The sequence below is a fragment of the Humulus lupulus genome, chromosome 5 (assembly GCF_963169125.1).
Source record: "Humulus lupulus chromosome 5, drHumLupu1.1, whole genome shotgun sequence".
Classification (NCBI taxonomy): Eukaryota; Viridiplantae; Streptophyta; class Magnoliopsida; order Rosales; family Cannabaceae; genus Humulus; species Humulus lupulus.
This window is the reverse complement of record NC_084797.1, coordinates 225,463,498-225,481,780: the sequence shown is the minus strand read 5'-3', so window position 1 is coordinate 225,481,780 and position 18,283 is coordinate 225,463,498. Positions and strand designations below refer to the sequence as shown.

The window sequence follows — 18,283 nt, the reverse complement described above, 5'->3', positions numbered from 1 at the left end:
CGACCTCTTCCTCTCGGAACTTGCGGGGCATCATAGGGATGCGAAGGGATGAGGCGATTCACCATGGCCAACCCGACTGGCTTTTGCGGAGGCACCTTCATGTCAGTTAAGTATTGAGGTGCGCTTTACGTAACACACAGTTCAATAATGAAATTTCCATGTCCTAACCCGCCAGTAGTGGTACCCTGAATTATATGATTGATACTTTCCCGAATATACCTCCCATTGTTCAGAATGTACCCTTTTAAAATAGCATATGTCACCTTGAGCCGGTCAATCGGGATATTAGACAGATGATTGTTGGGAATCAATTGGGCACTCACAAAATAGCACCAAGCACGAGCCACTTGGTTAAGTTCACACTGATACATACAATTGGGCTCACCATCCTTCAAATGAATTCGCGCTCTAGGAAAACCCAATGTCTCCGCAATGTCAACATAATCTAGATTATCGGCCCCCAGTACCCGAAGCTCTTCTTCTTCCATGGGAAAGTCAAGTACCTCATACAACTGATTAAATGCCGCAAGAGTAACTAGTATCTTCTTGCCCCGCACAGTGACAACATTATTGTCTCTTTATGGCCAATTAGCAAGGAATTCATATGTCATCGTGTGATTAGCCTTGCCATTACAGTCAACAAACTGGTCCTAATGTCGTCGAGCAATCTCAGCTCGAATAGGCTCATACAGTGGCTAGTTTTCCAGAGGTTCTGGACTAAATTCCATACCCTTTTCTTCAAGTATAGGTTTCCTTGACAACACCACAAACCGTTCTTGAGCCTTTTTGCTCACAAATCTAGTGGTGTCATAATCCGCCCTTGTGGAAACAATAGGAGGGCAAGATGATGAAGCACCTGAAGCATTTATAGTACCTTTCTTTGGACCCATTGAGTAAAATCACTCCTAAAATACACACTTTTAGGACCACTAAATTTTTTGGCAGCACCTTCCTTTGTTTTTAGCACTTCCCAAAATCAGAAAAATTCACCACAAACCACAATTCACCAATCCAATTTTTCACAATATCAATAATATCCAAAATACACCACTTAATTCATAATAAAACCCAATTAACACTTGATTTTTCAATAACCAAAGAAATCTCAATAACTTTGAAAAGATGAGAGGCAAAATCACTTACATTAGTGAAATACCCATTGAAGAACCACCAATGCCATCCAAACCTTGAAGCAATTGAAGAAAATTTAGGAATAGATGGTGATTTGCGGATTAGGGTTGAAATGAGTGGGAAAAATGCTATTTTTGATGAATTTAGGTGGAGAAAGGGAAAGAGAAGGATGGGAGAAGTGATTTTTATGAAATGGGGTGGAGAAATTATGAAAAAAGAGTTAAATATTGGTGTTTATGGTGGTTTTATGGTGTTTAGGGCGGAGGAAAATCAGAGAAGATGAAGAGAGGCGGATGGGGGATTTTGGAGGGTTTTAAAAAAATAAGGGAAATTTTAGGTTATAAGTGGTGGCCCGTGCTAGCGCCGCGATGCTAATGTATAAATTTTTTTCTTCCCTTTTTCGTCTGCTCCAGAAGTCGCGGCGCAAGAACTGGGGCCGCGGCGCTAAGCCCAAATCTATTTTTGTCCTCTCTGTCAGGAGCCTCGCCACGACGCTAATGCCCCTAGGCGCCATGGCGCAACAAGCAGCGCCGCGACCCTAATTGAAAGCAAAAAAAATTCCTATTTTTTTTCACGTTTTTCTTTTTCCAGATTTACACAGAATGACAAAAATAATAAGAAATATAAAGACTTAAAAATACTAATTGTTCCAAACCAAAAATTAAAATGCAAAACAAAATACAAGCTGGGATGCCTCCCAATGGCGCTGTCATTAACGTCATTTAGTCGGACGCTGAACTCCTCTTCATTGTGACGTCAAGAGGATGACAGATTTGGCCTGATCAAAATGATCACCCAAGTAGGGCTTCAATCTTTGCCCATTCACCTTAAAATTACCGGTCTTCTCACTAGTTACCTCAACTGAGCCATAAGGGAATACTTTAACAACAGTGTAAGGTCCGGACCACCTCGATTTTAGCTTGCCTAAAAACAATTTCAACCTTGAATTGAATAGTAATACTTGCTGACCTGGTTGAAATTATTTCCGAACCAGGTTCTTGTCATGCCACAATTTAGTCTGTTCCTTGTAAATTATGGCATTCTCATATGCCTCATTCCTGAGCTCCTCTAGCTCATTCAACTGTAGCAATATTTTCTCTCCCGCTGATGCCATGTCCATATTCAAAGTTTTCATGGCCCAATATGCTCGATGCTCAAGTTCTACTGGTAGATGACATGCTTTGCCAAAAACCAACCTGTATGGCGACATGCCAATAGGTGTCTTAAAAGCTGTCCTATATGCCCACAATGCATCATCGAGTTTCTTAGACCAATCTTTCCTGGACCGTTGCACCGTTTTCTCCAAAATACTCTTTACTTCTCAGTTTAAGATTTCTACTTGCCCAATACTTTGTGGATGGTAAGGCAACGCAGTGTGGTGTCTCACTCCATATCTTGCAAGCAAAGTCTCAAACTGCTTGTTAGAAAAATGACTCCCTTCATCGCTTATAATTGCTCGAGGAGTACCAAACCGAGTAAAGATATATTTTTGAAAAAAGTTAAGAACTTTTTTACTGTCATTTGCATGAGTTGCAGCTGCTTCCACCCATTTAGAGACATAATCCACAGCTAGCAGTATGTATAGGTTGTTGTAAGATGACGGGAATGGGCCCATAAAGTCTATTCCCCACACATCAAACAACTCCACTTCTAGAATTCCAGTCAAAGGCATCTCGTTCCTTCTTGAAATATTTCCAGTTCTCTGACAGCGATCACATGCCTTCACAAACTCATGAGCATCTTTAAACAAAGTTGGCTAGAAAAACCCACACTGAAGAACCTTTGCAGCAGTTCTACCACCGCCAAAATGACCACCACATTGCAAAGTATGGCAGTGGGTCAAAATGTAATGCATCTCCTCTTCAGGCATGCACCTTCTGATACACAATGCTTGTAAAGGATTGGTTCTTCCCAGTAATAGTGTTTCACTTCAGAGAAAAATTTCTTCAGCTATTGTCTAGACATATTTGGAGGAGTAATGTTTGCAGCCAAAAAGTTTACATAATCAGCGAACCATGGGACCATCAGACTTTCCCTCAAAGCAAACAACTGCTCATCTGGAAATTCATCATTTATCTGGACTTCCTTCATATTCTGGCTCTCTTCTAATTCCAGTCTAGATAAATGGTCTGCCACTAAATTCTCTGTTCCCTTCTTGTCTCTGATTTCCAAATCAAACTCTTGTAGTAGAAGAACCCATCGAATCAGCCTTGGTTTGGCATCCTTCTTGGTCATAAGGTATTTAATTGCAGAATGATCAGTGTACACAATTACCTTATTCCCAATTAGGTATGGCCTGAACTTATCACAAGCAAATACTATTGCCAACATCTCCTTCTCAGTGGTGGCATAATTCATTTTGGCGTCATTCAAGGTTCTACTAGCTTAGTAGATGGTGTGAAATACCTTGTTAACTCGTTGTCCTAGGATTGCTCCCACTGCATAGTCACTTGCATCACACATCAATTCAAAGGGAAACTCCCAATTTGGTGCAATGACTATGGGCACTAAAATGAGTTTCTCCTTAAGTGTCTGAAAAGCCTTCGAGCACTCCTCTCCAAACTCAAATGGAACTCCATTCATCAACAAACTAGATAAGGGTTTAGAAATCTTCGAAAAGTCTTTTATAAACTGTCTGTAGAAACCAGCGTGACCTAGAAAGCTACGAACCCCTTTTACTGAAACTGGTGGTAGCAAATTTTCTATTGTAGAGATCTTGGCTCTGTCGACCTCAATCCCTTCATTCGAGATTTTGTGTCCCAACACTATGCCTTCCTTCACCATGAAATGACACTTCTCCCAATTAAGCACCAAATTTGACTCCTCACACCTTGTTAGAACCAGTTCCAAGTTGCTTAGACAATGGTCAAAGAAAGACCCAAAAACTGAGAAGTCATTCATAAGAATCTCGATGCACTTCTCAACCAAGTCAGAAAAGATAGCCATCATGCACCTTTGGAATGTTGCTGGCACATTACAAAGTCCAAATGGCATTCTTTTGAACGCAAATGTGCCATATGGACATGAAAATGTTGTTTTCTCCTGATCCTCAGGTGCAATGTCTATTTGATGGTATCCAGAGTACCCATCCAAGAAACAATAATATTCATGGCCAGCCAGTCTATCCAACATCTGATCAATAAAGGGTAGTGGGAAGTGGTCTTTCCTGGTTGCCTTGTTGAGTTTCGGTAGTCAATACATATCCTCCAACTCGTGACAGTCCGAGTAGGAATCAATTCATTATTTTCGTTCTTTACCACTGTCATCCCTCCTTTCTTGGGAACCACTTGAACTGGACTCACCCATTTGCTGTCAGAAATTGGATACGCCACTCCTGCATCTATCCACTTAACCACTTCTTTTCTCACTACTTCCTTCATTGGTGGATTAAGCCTTCTTTGAGCATCAATAGTTGGCTTAATTCCATCTTCCATCAAAATTCTGTGCATCACTATTGAGGGGTTGATCCCCTTGATGTCAGCCAAAGTCCACCCAATGACTCTCATATGCATGCGCAAGACCCTTAGTAAGTTTTCTATTTCAACATCTGAGAGCAAAGCAGATACAATCATAGGAAGTGTCTTGTTCTTACCGAGAAATTCATATTGCAAGTGATCAGGCAATACCTTCAATTCTAACTCTAGCGGCTTCTCAACTAAGGGAAATGGTCTTGTAGGCACGGAACCGAGCTCTTCAAAGTACTTCCTCTTCAAAGGCCCATAAGAGTTCAACCACTTCGCATACTCCATGGCTTCCCTCCCATCTTGTTCAGTAACTTCCTCCTCTATCAGACTCAACTCAAGAGGGTCTTCTACTACCTTATATTCATCCACTAGACTTCCCACCACATCCATAGAGAAACAACTATCACTGGCCCCAGAGTAAGTCATAGCCCTGAGTACATTGAAAACAACTTCCTCACCTTGTACTCTTAGCTTCAACTCACCTTTCTACACATCAATCAAAGCTTGGCCTGTTGCCAAGAATGGTCTACCATGGATGAATGGAATGTTTGTATCCTCCTCCATATCAAGTATAATAAAATTGGCTGGGAAGATAAATTTGTCCACCTTCACTAGGACATCTTCTATTATACCTCGAGGATGTGCCAATGAACGATCTGCTAATTGTAATGTCAGCGTGGTAGGCCTTGCTTCCCCTAGCTTTAATCTTTTGAAAACTGAAAGCGGCATCAGATTAATGCTTGCCCCCAAATCACATAGAGCATTCACGCTCTCAATATTCCCTATGGTGCAAGGTATAGTAAAATTCCCAGGATCTCTCAGCTTCTGAGGGAGTTTCCTTTGCAGAATAGCGCTACACTCTTCAGTTAATGCCACCATTTCATATTCTTTTATTTTTCTTTTCTTAGACAGGATGTCTTTCATGAATTTCACGTAACTGGGCATCTGCTCTAGAGCCTCTGCAAATGGAATGTTTATATGCAGTTTCTTGAATACTTCAAGAAATTTCGAAAACTGCTTATCTAAGTTGTTCTTGCGGAGCCTTTGAGGATAGGGAATCTTAATATGATGATCAATACTGACTGGCGGTGTAGCTTCCTTGATTGGTAGGTCTTCAGTAACCTTGTCCTCATCTTGCTTCTGATCCAATGTGCCCTGTGCCTGTTGATCTTGACCTTGTCTTCAACTGACTATTCTGAGCTTGGCCCTTCGTACCTCTTTCCACTTCTCAATGTAATAGCCTGACATTGCTCTTTTGGGTTAACCTCAGTTGTGCTAGGCAGGTCACCTTGAGCACGACTGGCCATAAGAGTAGCCAATTGCCCTATCTGAGTCTCCAAATTTCTAATAGAAGACTGCGTCTCAATCATGAATTGATTAAGAACATTAGATTGAGTATCAGGCTGTCTCACAGGATTCTGTTGTTGTTGCATAGGCGGCTGAGGTGGTTGTTGTTGAGGCCTGAATCTCTGTTGATAAAACCCTTGAGGTGGTTGCTGAAATGACTGCTGCGGCTGCTGAATTGAGGATTGACCTTGTTGATCATTTTTCCAGGAAAAATTGGGATGATTCCTCCACCCTTGGTTAAAAAAGTTTGAATAAGGGTTGTAGTTATTATTTTGCGAGGAAAATTCCCAATAGCTTGAGCTTGTTCCAATGGCATATTATTTACATCCACATATTGGCACTTTTCATAAGTATGAGGACCCCCACATAATTCACACATTGTATGAACTTGCATCATGGGGGCTGCCATTGTACTGCCTTGCAACTGTTTAGTCAAAGCCTCAACTTGAGCAGTTAACTTAGATATTGCATCAATCTCATGCAAACCAGATACTTTCTTCGAGTTACCTCTCTCACTTGGCCACTGTTGATTGTTAATGGCCATTTCTTCTAACAAATCATACGCCTCATTGGCGCTCTTCCTCATCAATGCCCCACTAGCTGCTGCATTAATGAGGGTGCGAGTGGTACCGCACAACCCATTATAAAAGTTATGGACTAACATCCATCTCTCTATCCCATGGTGCGGGCACTTCCTTATCAGGTCTTTAAATCTCTCCCATGCCTCATATAAAGATTCATTATCTAGCTGGTAGAAATTTTTATCTCCCCCCTCAGCTTAGCTTCCTTGGCTGGAGGAAAGAACTTGGAGAGAACCTTCAGTGCAAGATCATTCCATGTATTGATTGAGTTAGGTGGCAAAGATACCAACCAACTCTTGGCTCGCTCCCTCAGAGAAAATGGAAATAGTCTGAGTCTGATTGCATCATCACTAACTCCATTCATCTTGAATGTCTGACAGAGCTCAACGAAGTTAGCAAGATGCATGTTTGGGTCTTCAGTTGGTAGTCCCCCAAACTGGACAATGGATTGAACCATTTGCAGAATGGCAGGTTTTATCTCAAAATTGATGGCATCTACAGCGGGTGGTCTGATGAAAGACTGAACCCCTGTAATGGTGGGCAATACATAATCCCTCAAGCTTCTGGCTGGTTGATTCTGGCCATTAGCTTGGTCTTCAACAGCACCCCCATCATTACCATTTATCAGATCTGCCATTTCTATTTCAACCCTTCTTTCAGTTTTAGCTCTTCTTTCCAATCTCTTGCTCTTTTTGTTCAGTCTACAGGTCTTCTCTATTTCAGGATCAACAGGCACTCTTGCAGCAGGTCCTAGACGTCGCATAAACAACCTGATCCTGATATGAGAAAAATTTAGACAAGGACAGAATTAGTGAAATTGAAAAGAAATACCAAATTAGAATAAAATTCAATTATTTCAATATTAGCTAACGCAGTCTTCGGCAACGGCGCCAAAAACTTGCTGTGAAAATTCAACACGCAAGTATACGTATTGTTTCACAAGTAATAACTCACGTGAGTGAGATCGTTCCCACAAGGACTGTAGCTAATTACCAAGTAAATTGAATCTATAGTTCTATTTGGAAAATAACAATTTGTTTTGAGACTAATTTAATTAAACAAAGAAATAAAACCAGACAAATAACAATATTCAATCAAGAGATGAAAATTAGGGAAAAATAATTTCAATTGCTTCAATTATCTAATTCAATAATGAAAAATAATTTTCCTTCTTCTTCTTATATGATGGCAGATTATAAAATTACCACTATTCCTATTAAGACATAAATGTACTAAATTGCAAGGTAAAATAATGCATTTTTGAGATAAATTACACAAACAATTAGCATTAAGCAATAATCTAAAGCCACACAAGCTACACAAATACTTTCGTTTTGCATCAAAACCAATGTTTATTCAATTAGAGCATTCCTAATATTCACTTTTCAGATTTCATATTAGAATTATAGATCATGTAAAAGATGGCCAATCTAAAACATGTATTTAGCACAAATATGAATAAATCACATATCAATAGAAGAAAGGAAAATATCAAAATTGCATTAATCCATAGATAATCTCAGACAATCTCCATTAAAATTCCTAAATTGGAGTTTAGTTCATAATCTCCATTGACATGTTCTTAACTGATTAAAAAACAAACATAATCAAAAGCAGAAAAATAAAGAGATAAGAGAAGAAACTAGTTGGGATTGTCACGATCCACTAATCCTTGCTCTAATCTCCTTTTTATTCTTTTTCTAGGGTTCCAGAAGTCTGCTTTTTCAAATTGCAATTTCCCCTATTAAAAAGGAAAACCTCCTCCTTTCTCTCCAAAAAATGACGAAATTACCCTTAAAAATTCTGACCCGTATGGACATTGGCACTGCAGCTCCAATTCCTATGCCGCGACTCTAGTGCATGATAGAGAAATTTCAAACTTTCTGTAAAGGGGCTCACTGCGGCCGTAATGCACCTTAGCGCCGGAGCGCCAATGGCTGCGCCGCGGCCCTAATTCCTCTTGGGATCTTGACTTGCAATCTGGAATTCTGACCTCGCCGCGGCTGTAATGGATACCAGCACCACAGCGCCATCAGTAACGCCGCGACCTTTACTTGAAATTCAGGTTAACACACTTTCGGCTCCAGTTTAGTACTAAATCTTCACTTTTCACTCCAATTGCCCAATTATAGTGCATAAACCTGAAATCAGGAAAAACAAGCATAAATCCGCTCCAAAATCGTGCAAACCAAAGAAGAAAACAATGATCGAAACACTTAAAAGGTAGGCTAAAACTAGCCTAATATTTATATAATAAGATCGTTTAACATTAGACCCGATATGTATTTAACTCTTTATTAAAATATTGTTTATCAGAAAAATTTATAATTATATCACTTGATGATCATATGCAAATCGATCTAAATCCTGAAGTTGTCATGAACTCTTGTTTACGTTATTTGAATCATTTGATTCACTCGTTATGGTTTGTCAGAATGATCATGCTAAAAACTTTTATTTAGGGGACTCATTGATGTAGATGGTTGGGTGTTGTGGATTTTTAAACAACACAAGTGCACGCTATCGCAATAAGTAATAAAGTGTAAGTAGAGTATTAAACCCACAGAGAATTTATCACTACAAATATGTCAAGTACTAAAATTATTTTTTCTTGTTTTGATAAAAATAATAAAATAAACTTAGAACAAATTAAAATAAACAATTTAATAATAATAATTAACCAAGTTATAAAGAATCCTATGTTATATCATTTTTAAATAATATAATGTTAGATTAAATAATGTGATTTGTTACACCTTGTAACATATTATTGAGAGTTACAAAATTGGACACACGTGTGTGCCCAAATGTAACATATTTTGGAGTTACAAAATCAGTTACAAATTTGTAACTCCCAAATATTACATAATAATGTGTAGATTTAGAGTTACACATTTGTTTTTGAATTTCATAGAGCCATTATGTAATATGGTTGTTGGAGACATGTCTTTAACTCTCATTAGGTGTATGGAGGTTACAAAAGGGTTTGGGACGTTTTGGAAAAACTGAATTTTTGGAAGCTGAAATTGCCTATGTCCGCGGCCATTGATTATCCCTGGCCGCAGCCTGGGGGACAGATGTCGGTGGCCGCGGCCAGGGACGTTGACAACCAACTCCAACTTCTTTTTTTCCATCTTGAACGGTTCTAACACCTCATGTAACTCCCAAAACTCATTTTTAATTCCATAAACATCTAATTAAAACATTGGTAACAACCACGGGGTTTGGTGGAATTTGAAATTCAAAGGGTATCTCAAACTCTATAAATAGGAGCCTAATGCTCACTTGTAAGATACACTATTTCTATCCACTAGAACACTTGGCTATAAATTCACCATAGATGCTTGATTATTCCAGAGAGCTATTTCTATTTGTGAGAGTTCCCTTAGTGCCTGAGATAGGGAGAAATAAGCTTTTGGACAAAGGTTATAAACCTTGTTCAAGTTGGTGATCCCCAATATTCTTCACTTTGGTTGTGTGAGTGAGAGAGCTTTATTTTTTGTTCTTGTTCTTATTATTTCTTCTATTGTTCTTTTGTCATCTTTATTCTATTTCCTCTTTATATTTAGTTGTATCTATTTCACATCTTTTGCTTTACTACTTCTTGTTTATTTGTAACTTTTGTCACAGAGTTGTTATTTATTCTACTCTCTTCATCTTCTCTTTATATTTTCTATTTCTATATTTAATTGTATTTTTGCAATAGAGTTGCAAACTTATTTAATCATCATCTTGTCATTTATATTCTCTTGCTTAGAGTTGTAATAGTTTTCTTATTTCCATTGGAACAATATATTTGTCTCTAACAACCTAGTATTACAATTTAACCTCAAAAAATTCATATAAACATAATTATTCTCACTTGATTCCATCCATCAATGCAAATTATCAACCAAAAAACCATAATTATTCACAAGACTCTCTCAATGGTCATGCAAAACTATTTTATTTAATTAACTATCTATATTACTATGATAATCAAATTAAAATAAAACTCATTAAGCACATGTTCTCAAAATAGTTCTGCATGCCACATAGGTATATTCCTATCCCATGTGAAACACAAAGATCACTCAGTGATCATACATCATTCTATTCAAGGTCAATACACAATTTCATTTCTCAAGTTCATTAAGGTTCCCTAATCAAACTATTTTATTAAATTATTTTCTCTCCTTTTGACTAAACAAACAACATAAATGATTTTCACTCGAATCTCCTCTTCATTCATCCCTTCTCATGTCCATCCCTCTTACCAAACATAGTCGGAAAAAGCATTTGAGTCATACAAATTTTATATGGATTTTAATGGCTTTTATATCTTATAACATTCATTTTTTTAAGCTTTAAAAAACTAATATTATAACTTGAAATTATTGTTTTTATTCTTATTTTAAATCCTAAAATTGGCATATTTTATAGAAATATCTTTTTAATTAAAAGATCATTTTTACTTTCCCTTTATTGTGATTTTCGGAATATCCCTTTTCCTTTCTTGTGATTTTCAGATTATTTAGCTTAATTTAATCATAATTTGATTATAAAGGGAATATATATCTTGTTTATTTAAAGCAAATATTCAGTACTTACTCAAAGTCGTTTCTGAAATATTTGACTTTAAATTTTTGTGCAACTCAAGATAATAAAATTCAAGAAACTGAATCTTTGATGTCATTAATTATTATTTCTATCTTGAGCATTTTGATCCGACACAGGTCTTAGCTGTCTCCACCAAAATTGTATCTGTCGGATCAACATCTTCTAAAAAAGGCAATTCTTCATCAATCAAGAATATCTTCAAATATTCTTGCCTTTATTAGGAGATTCATTCTCAGCTTTTATGAGCATGGAATTGACTCTATAAATAGGTCTCTAAAGGCATTGAGAAAAAGTGAACTCTTAGATGCATAATTTGTGAGTCTTTTGTAATATTTGTGAGAGTTCCTTACTTGTATTCAAGATCATAGTATTCACATGATCTTGTGAAAAAATGAGTGTTTAGTTTTTTGTGGTGAGTTTATACCACGTTCATGAGTGAATAAACATTGTAATTTGAACACAACTTTTATAGTCTTCGGGAGAGGATTTTTACAAGCCTTGCATCAAGAGGATGCAAGCACTCGCTGGCCATTGAAGGGAGTTCAAGTGGTTGCGCTTTTCAATCAAGAATAGATTAGTGAAGAGAAGTACAACAAAGTTGCGGCAAATCTCAAGAGGGAGTCTTGTTTTGTTTAAGTCAATATTTTGTACTTGTGATTCTTTATTAATTGGTTTTATTCTTTGGGCGTGGCCCCAAGGAGTAGGTTATCCGAAAGGGTTTATGAATCTTGTAAAAATTCGTTGTGTTCTTTATTGTTTTTGCACTGTCTTTTTATTGTATTCAGTGTCTGTCGTGACAAGTTCGGATTCGGTCCTGACATAACTAAAATCTGTTTAAACACTTAATTACCATTCCGCAATTGGTTTAATTAATTTGGTAACTTCTAAAAATGGAATTTCAATTGGTATCAGAGCAGGTCACTCATTCTTGAGTGTGATCTTGGTTTATTCCATTTGTTGTTCTTGTTCTTGCAATGTCTTTTTTCACAGAAGGAGGCTCCATAACTCGCCCCCCTTTACTCAATGATTCGAACTATCCATATTGGAAAGTTATAATGAGAGCCTTCATCAAATCTCAAGATGAAAAGGCTTGGAGAGTTGGGCTTGGACTCCTCCTGCTGAAAGCAATAATGTAACTAAGGTAAAATCTGAACTTGATTAGACTGATGTTGAAGATAAACTGTCCAGTTACAATAATAAAGCATTACATGCTATTTTTAATGGTGTTGGTGAATGTTACATTAAATTGATTTCTTCATGTGTTTCGGCCAAAGATGCTTGGCAAATCCTTCAAACTCAATTTGAAGGAACTGCTGATGTCAAGCGTTCTAGACTTGTTATGCTCACAACAAAATTTGAAAATGAATGAAAATGAAACCCTCGTTGAATTTTATGAGAAATTGTTAGATATTGCTAACGAATATTTTGCTCTTGGTGAGAAACTTGAAGAGAATGTTTTGGTTCAAAAAATTGTTAGAGTTCTCCCGGACAGGTTTCAGACTAAGCTAACTGCAATTGAAGAAGCAAAAGATCTGGACAAAATAAAAGTAGAAGAATTGATGGGTTCACTCTGAACTTTTGAACTAAACCAACAAATTAGACAAAAAGGTAAAACATAAGAAATCAAGGAGAAATCTATTGCCTTGAAATCTTCCAGAGAAAAGAAGGAAAGTTCGGATGATGAAATGGCTTTGTTAACGAATTTTTTTCAAAAGTACATAAAGAAATTGGGAAACAAAAAGGCCATATCCAAAAACCCAAAAGGTAATTTTTCTAAACCCTTTGAGACTAATAAAAGTGGTATTCAGTGCAGGGAATGTGAAGGATTTGGACACATTCAATCTGAGTGTGCAAATACCTTAAAGAAGAAGAAAGTCATGGCAATCACTTGGAGTGATTAAGACTCTGAACAGAGTGATGAGGAAGAAAACAGTGTTGCCTTAACCTCTGTTCACAAAGGTATGGTTTTTTCTTCAGTTGATTACAAGGATTTGTTATGCCTTAATAATTCTATTCAGAATAATGAGAATTCTAACATTGACTTTGATGATTCCGACTTAGATGAGGAGTCATTGAAAGAGTCTTATAAAATAATGTATGATCGATGGCTGAAAGTTTGCTCTGAGAATCGATTAATGGCTAGTAATAATAAAAAATTTGTTGAAAAAATTGAAGAACTTGAGATGATTATTGCTTCCAAAAATGATGAAATTAATTCTTTGAGTAAAGAAATTGATCTTATGCAAAAAGGTGTCAAAATGCTTAATCCAAGATCTGGAATTTTGGATGATATTCTCTCTGCAGGAAAAAAGGCTAGTGATTACAGTGGATTAGGATCTAATGGAACTGAATCCTCAAGAAAAACGGTTTTTGTAAAATCCTTGAATTATCCAACTGTTGTGCCAACTAACCGTTTTGCAGGAACAAGTAACTCTTCAAAGACCACGAAGTTGTCATCTGATCCAACAGATCTACAACTAAAGAAAATTTCTCCAAAGAGAAACATTGGACAATTTGTACAATTTTATCATTTTTGTGGGATGAAAAGACACATAAGACCTAAGTGTTTTTCTCTGTTAAATTTGTTTAAAAATAATTATGTTAAACACTTTGGTAGCATGAATCAATTCTTGACCAAAAGAAATTCGAAATAAAAAATAATATGGGTCAAGAAAGATAACTCTGTTTGCTTGGCTACCTTTACCTATCATAAAATACATGCATCTAGTTCATGCTACTTTGATAGCGGTTGTTCAAGACATATGACAGATAATGCCAACATACTCACCAACTTCAAATCCTTGAAGTGTGGAGTAGTAACATTCGGGGATGGAATGACAGGAAATATTTTAGGTAAAGGTACTCTAAACATTGAAGGGTTACCAAAATCGAAAAATGTGTTTCTTGTTGATGGGCTGAAAGCCAACTTAATTAGCATAAGCCAAATTTGTGACCAAGGTTTTCTTGTTAATTTTTCGCATGATGAGTGTAATGTTGTAAATCAAAGTGGTGACATTGTTCTTAAAGGTTCTCATTTTTTGGATAATTGTTACACACTCACACAAAAATTCACATGTCATGCATCATCATCATGTTTTAATAATACTGATTTGTGGCATGAAAAACTTGGACATATAAATTTCAAAAACTTGAAAAAGATTGCTAATGTAGGTCTCATCTGTGGTATACCCAAGCTGGGTAAAGAATCACTTGGTAAGTGTGAATCATGTCAATTGGGAAAACAGTTGAAAATTTTCCATAAAGCACTATCTGATATTAATACTTCAAATGTGTTGGAATTATTGCATATGGATCTCATGGGTCCTATACAGGTTGAAAGTATTAATGGTAAGAGATACATTTTTGTATGTGTGGATGATTTTTCTAGATTTACTTGGGTAGATTTCTTAAGAGAAAAATAAGATACATTTGAAGCTTTCCAAACTCTATGTACAAGACTAAGAGTTGAAAAAAATTGTAACATTTAAGAGATATTAAGAATATGAAGTGATCATGGTAAGGAGTTTGAAAATTATGTTTATGATGAATACTGTAAATCTTTTGGAATTTTGCATGAATTTTTTGCACCCAAAACCCCAGAACAAAATGGGGTAGTGGATCGGAAAAACTGTACTTTGCAGGAAATGGCCAGAGTTATGCTAAATAGAAAAAAACTCACAAAGAAATTGTGGGCTGAAGCAATTAACACTGCTTGTTACACAATTAATCGTGTTTTTCTACGTCCAGGTACAAATAAAACTCCATATGAGATCTGGAAAGGTAGAAAACCCAATGTCAATTATTTTCATGTATTTGGGCGTCTATGTTATATTTTTAGAGATCGTGAGAATCTGGGCAAATTTGATGCCAAAAGCGATTTGGGAGTTTTTCTTGGATATTCCACCAATAGTAGGGCTTATCGTTTTTATAACATGAGAACTGAAACTATTATGGAATCTGCTAATGTGGTTGTTGATGATCTAAAAGATTTTTCTAAGTACTCCCATGAGGAGGAAATTGACAGGTTCATTGATGTTCGATATCATAAAGAAATGACAGATTTGACAGCACAACCTTCAGAGGCGACAACAGCTACTGATGATGTATCAGACGCTGATTCTGTCGAAGCAACAACTGGACATACAGAGAAGGAAAATCCAGTTATTTCTTCTGACTCCGTTCAAAAAGAACCATCAACCAGAGTAAAAAAGAATCACCATTCTGATATCATTTTGGGAAATCTTGAAGAGAGTATGGTCACTCGAAAGAGGTATGTAAACTTGGTTCAATTTTTTTGTTTTACTTCTGCATTGGAACCAAAAAATGTGAAGGAAGCCTTAAATGATGAATCATGGATCAATGCTATGCAAGAAGAGTTAGATCAATTCGCAAGGAATGAGGTATGGATCCTTGTCCCTAGACCGAGTCATACTAATGTTGTAGGTACAAAGTGGATATTTAAAAATAAAATTGATGAATTTGGGACCATAATAAGAAATAAAGCTAGACTAGTTGCACAGGGGTACACTCAAGTTAAATGAATTGATTTTGATGAGACATTTTCCCCTGTTGCAAGACTTGAATCCATAAGATTAATACTAGCTATTTCATGTGTTCTTGGTTTTAAATTGTTCCAAATGGATGTCAAATCCACTTTTTTAAATGGATTCTTGAATGAAGAAGCTTATGTGGAACAACCCAAAGGGTTTGAGGATCCTTACTGTTCTAATCATGTTTTTAAATTGTAAAAAGCTTTGTATGGGCTGAAACAAGCCCCATGGGCTTGGTATGAGAGACTAACTCATTTTTGGTCTCAAAGGGATATAAGAGAGGGGGAGTAGACAAAACATTTTTTTATCAAAAATGTTGATACAAATATTATGATAGCACAATATATGTTGATGATATAATGTTTGGTTCTACTAATGATTCTCTAGTGCAGGAATTTGTGAAACAAATGCAGGAAGAGTTTGAGATGAGCATGGTAGGAGAACTCAATTTTTTCTTAGGACTCCAAGTGAAGCAGTCAGACGAGGGAATTTTCATTTCACAAAGCAAGTATGCCATAAATTTAGTGAAGAGATTTGGACTCGATGCATCTAAACCTGCTAAAACTCCCATGGGTACTATTGTCAAATTATCTAAAGATGAGAATGGGAAGAAAGTTGACCCAACTATTTACAGGAGTATGATTGGGAGTCTCCTATACTTAACTGCTAGTCGCCCTGACATCAGATATAGTGTTGGAGTGTGTGCACGTTTCCAAGGGAACCCCATGGAGTCTCATGTGACTACTGTAAAAAGAATTATTCGTTACATCAATAATACTTTTGATTTAGGCATTTGGTACTCCAAAGAAACAAATTCTAACCTTGCGTGTTATAGTGATGCAGATTGGGCAGGAAACACTGATGACCGAAAAAGTACAAGTGGAGGTTGTTTTTACTTAGGAAACAATTTGGTCTCCTGGCATAGTAAAAAGCAAAACTCAATCTCCTTGTCAACAACTGAAGCTGAGTACATAGCTGCTGGAAGCTGTTGTACTCAACTTTTGTGGATGAAACAAATGTTGGCAGACTATGGGTTTTATATTAAAATTTTAACCATTTTTTGTGATAATACAAGTGTTATTAATATCTCCAAAAGTCATGTTCAGCACTCTCGCACCAAACATATTAACATTCGTCATCATTTTATTAGGGAACTTGTTGAAAACAAAACATTGGTTTTAGAATATGTTGAGACTAACAAACAAATTGCAGATATTTTTACAAAAGCTTTAGACACGGTCAGATTTGATTCCCTTAGGAAATCCTTGGGGGTTTGTTTTATTTGAAATTGCCAACAATTGATTTTCTTGCCTTGCATATGTGTTTGTGTAAATCTCTTGTCCTGTTTGGAAGAAATTTGATGAGCATATATATTTTTTTTAATTTTAGAAAATGAACGTTATAATTCTTATGCTTTGTGAGGAATAAAAACTATATTTGAAAAATTATAGACCATCCAATTTATATTTGATCAAATCATTATGTTTGTTTTTGTATGAGCATTCCTTAATCCAGTTTCTTTTTCAGGCTCCATTTTGGAAAAGAGATACCTATACTGATGTGTGAAAGCCGACATTGAGTAAGTTGGTACCAGGTAATTAGCAATTATATTGGAAGATACTCTACCAGTGTAAAGGGTTACCATCCGTATAAGAGTTATAGCCTCCATTATGGTTACAGTTTGAAAAATGCTACAATTGCCAAATATGGGCAATGACCCTAGCTTTAAAAGGCAAAAAAGAAACGCCAAATTAACTACACATGCACTCACATATGCCTGTTGACTAAACAGTGCGAGATTGTTGTAAGACTCATACATATAATGAATTGATTAAAATGTGTTTTGTGATTGGTATATTTTTCGAATTATGGTCACTTAGTATTTTAATTATAACTCATTTTTCTAAATTGAAAAAAAAAAAAATCTGTATTTTGACCGTGTACTTAAAAAAAAAATTCAAGTTTGAAAAACTAATTGATGCAATTTATTTATTTTTATCTCAATATATTCAAAATCATGCAAAAAGTTTCCAATTTTTAGGTGTGAAAGAATTTGTTTTAAAAATGAGATATTTTGGCATTTATCACATTAAATTCGGTTACCCATTTTTGGTTATCCATTTTCGAACTTGCCTCATTTGTGCAACGAATACTCTATATATTCGGATTCACTTTGGTTGTTTAATTCTCAGTGTTTTCATGTTTTTCTCTCTCACTTATAACCTAAGTGTTTAGGATTTTGTTCTTTGTGTGTTTCACTTGTTTCTTTCTTAGCAGCCATGAAGACCTGAGGTCATGGTTCTTCCTCTAAATCTATGAAGTCTTAAAAGGAGACAGTTCCTGAGATAGTTCCCACTGCCACTCCGACTGCTCCAGCATCCATCCCTATTGTCTCACCTCCTACAGGCCGTCGACCCAAGACCACAGCAAGAAAGAAGGTTCTTGCTCTTCCGGGTCCTGAAGGAGCTACTTTGATTGGGGCTACGAGTAAAGGAGTTACCTTTCCCAACCTTGATGCTCAACAAAACCTAGCCTCGGCGGTTCCATTCGCCTAATCCGAAGGTCAAGTAAAATCCAATCATGCCTTGAATACAAGTCATTCCTAATCATT

The 18,283-nt window shown here is 36.4% G+C and overlaps 1 protein-coding gene and 1 non-coding gene across 2 annotated transcripts; one reads left to right on the top strand and one right to left on the bottom strand.

Annotated features, from left to right (window-relative positions):
• Positions 1–5,081: 5,081 nt before the first annotated feature.
• On the bottom strand, positions 5,082–6,528 carry LOC133780010 (uncharacterized). Its single transcript, XM_062219897.1, has 3 exons — positions 6,268–6,528; positions 5,861–6,112; positions 5,082–5,756 (listed from the first exon to the last, which is right to left on the bottom strand). The coding sequence occupies exons 1-3, from the start codon at positions 6,526–6,528 to the stop codon at positions 5,082–5,084; spliced, it is 1,188 nt and encodes a 395-aa protein (XP_062075881.1).
• Positions 6,529–6,616: 88 nt separating this feature from the next.
• On the top strand, positions 6,617–6,722 carry LOC133781125 (small nucleolar RNA R71). Its single transcript, XR_009869920.1, has one exon. It is a non-coding gene; the product is annotated as a small nucleolar RNA R71 (small nucleolar RNA).
• The last annotated feature ends 11,561 nt before the right edge of the window (positions 6,723–18,283 follow it).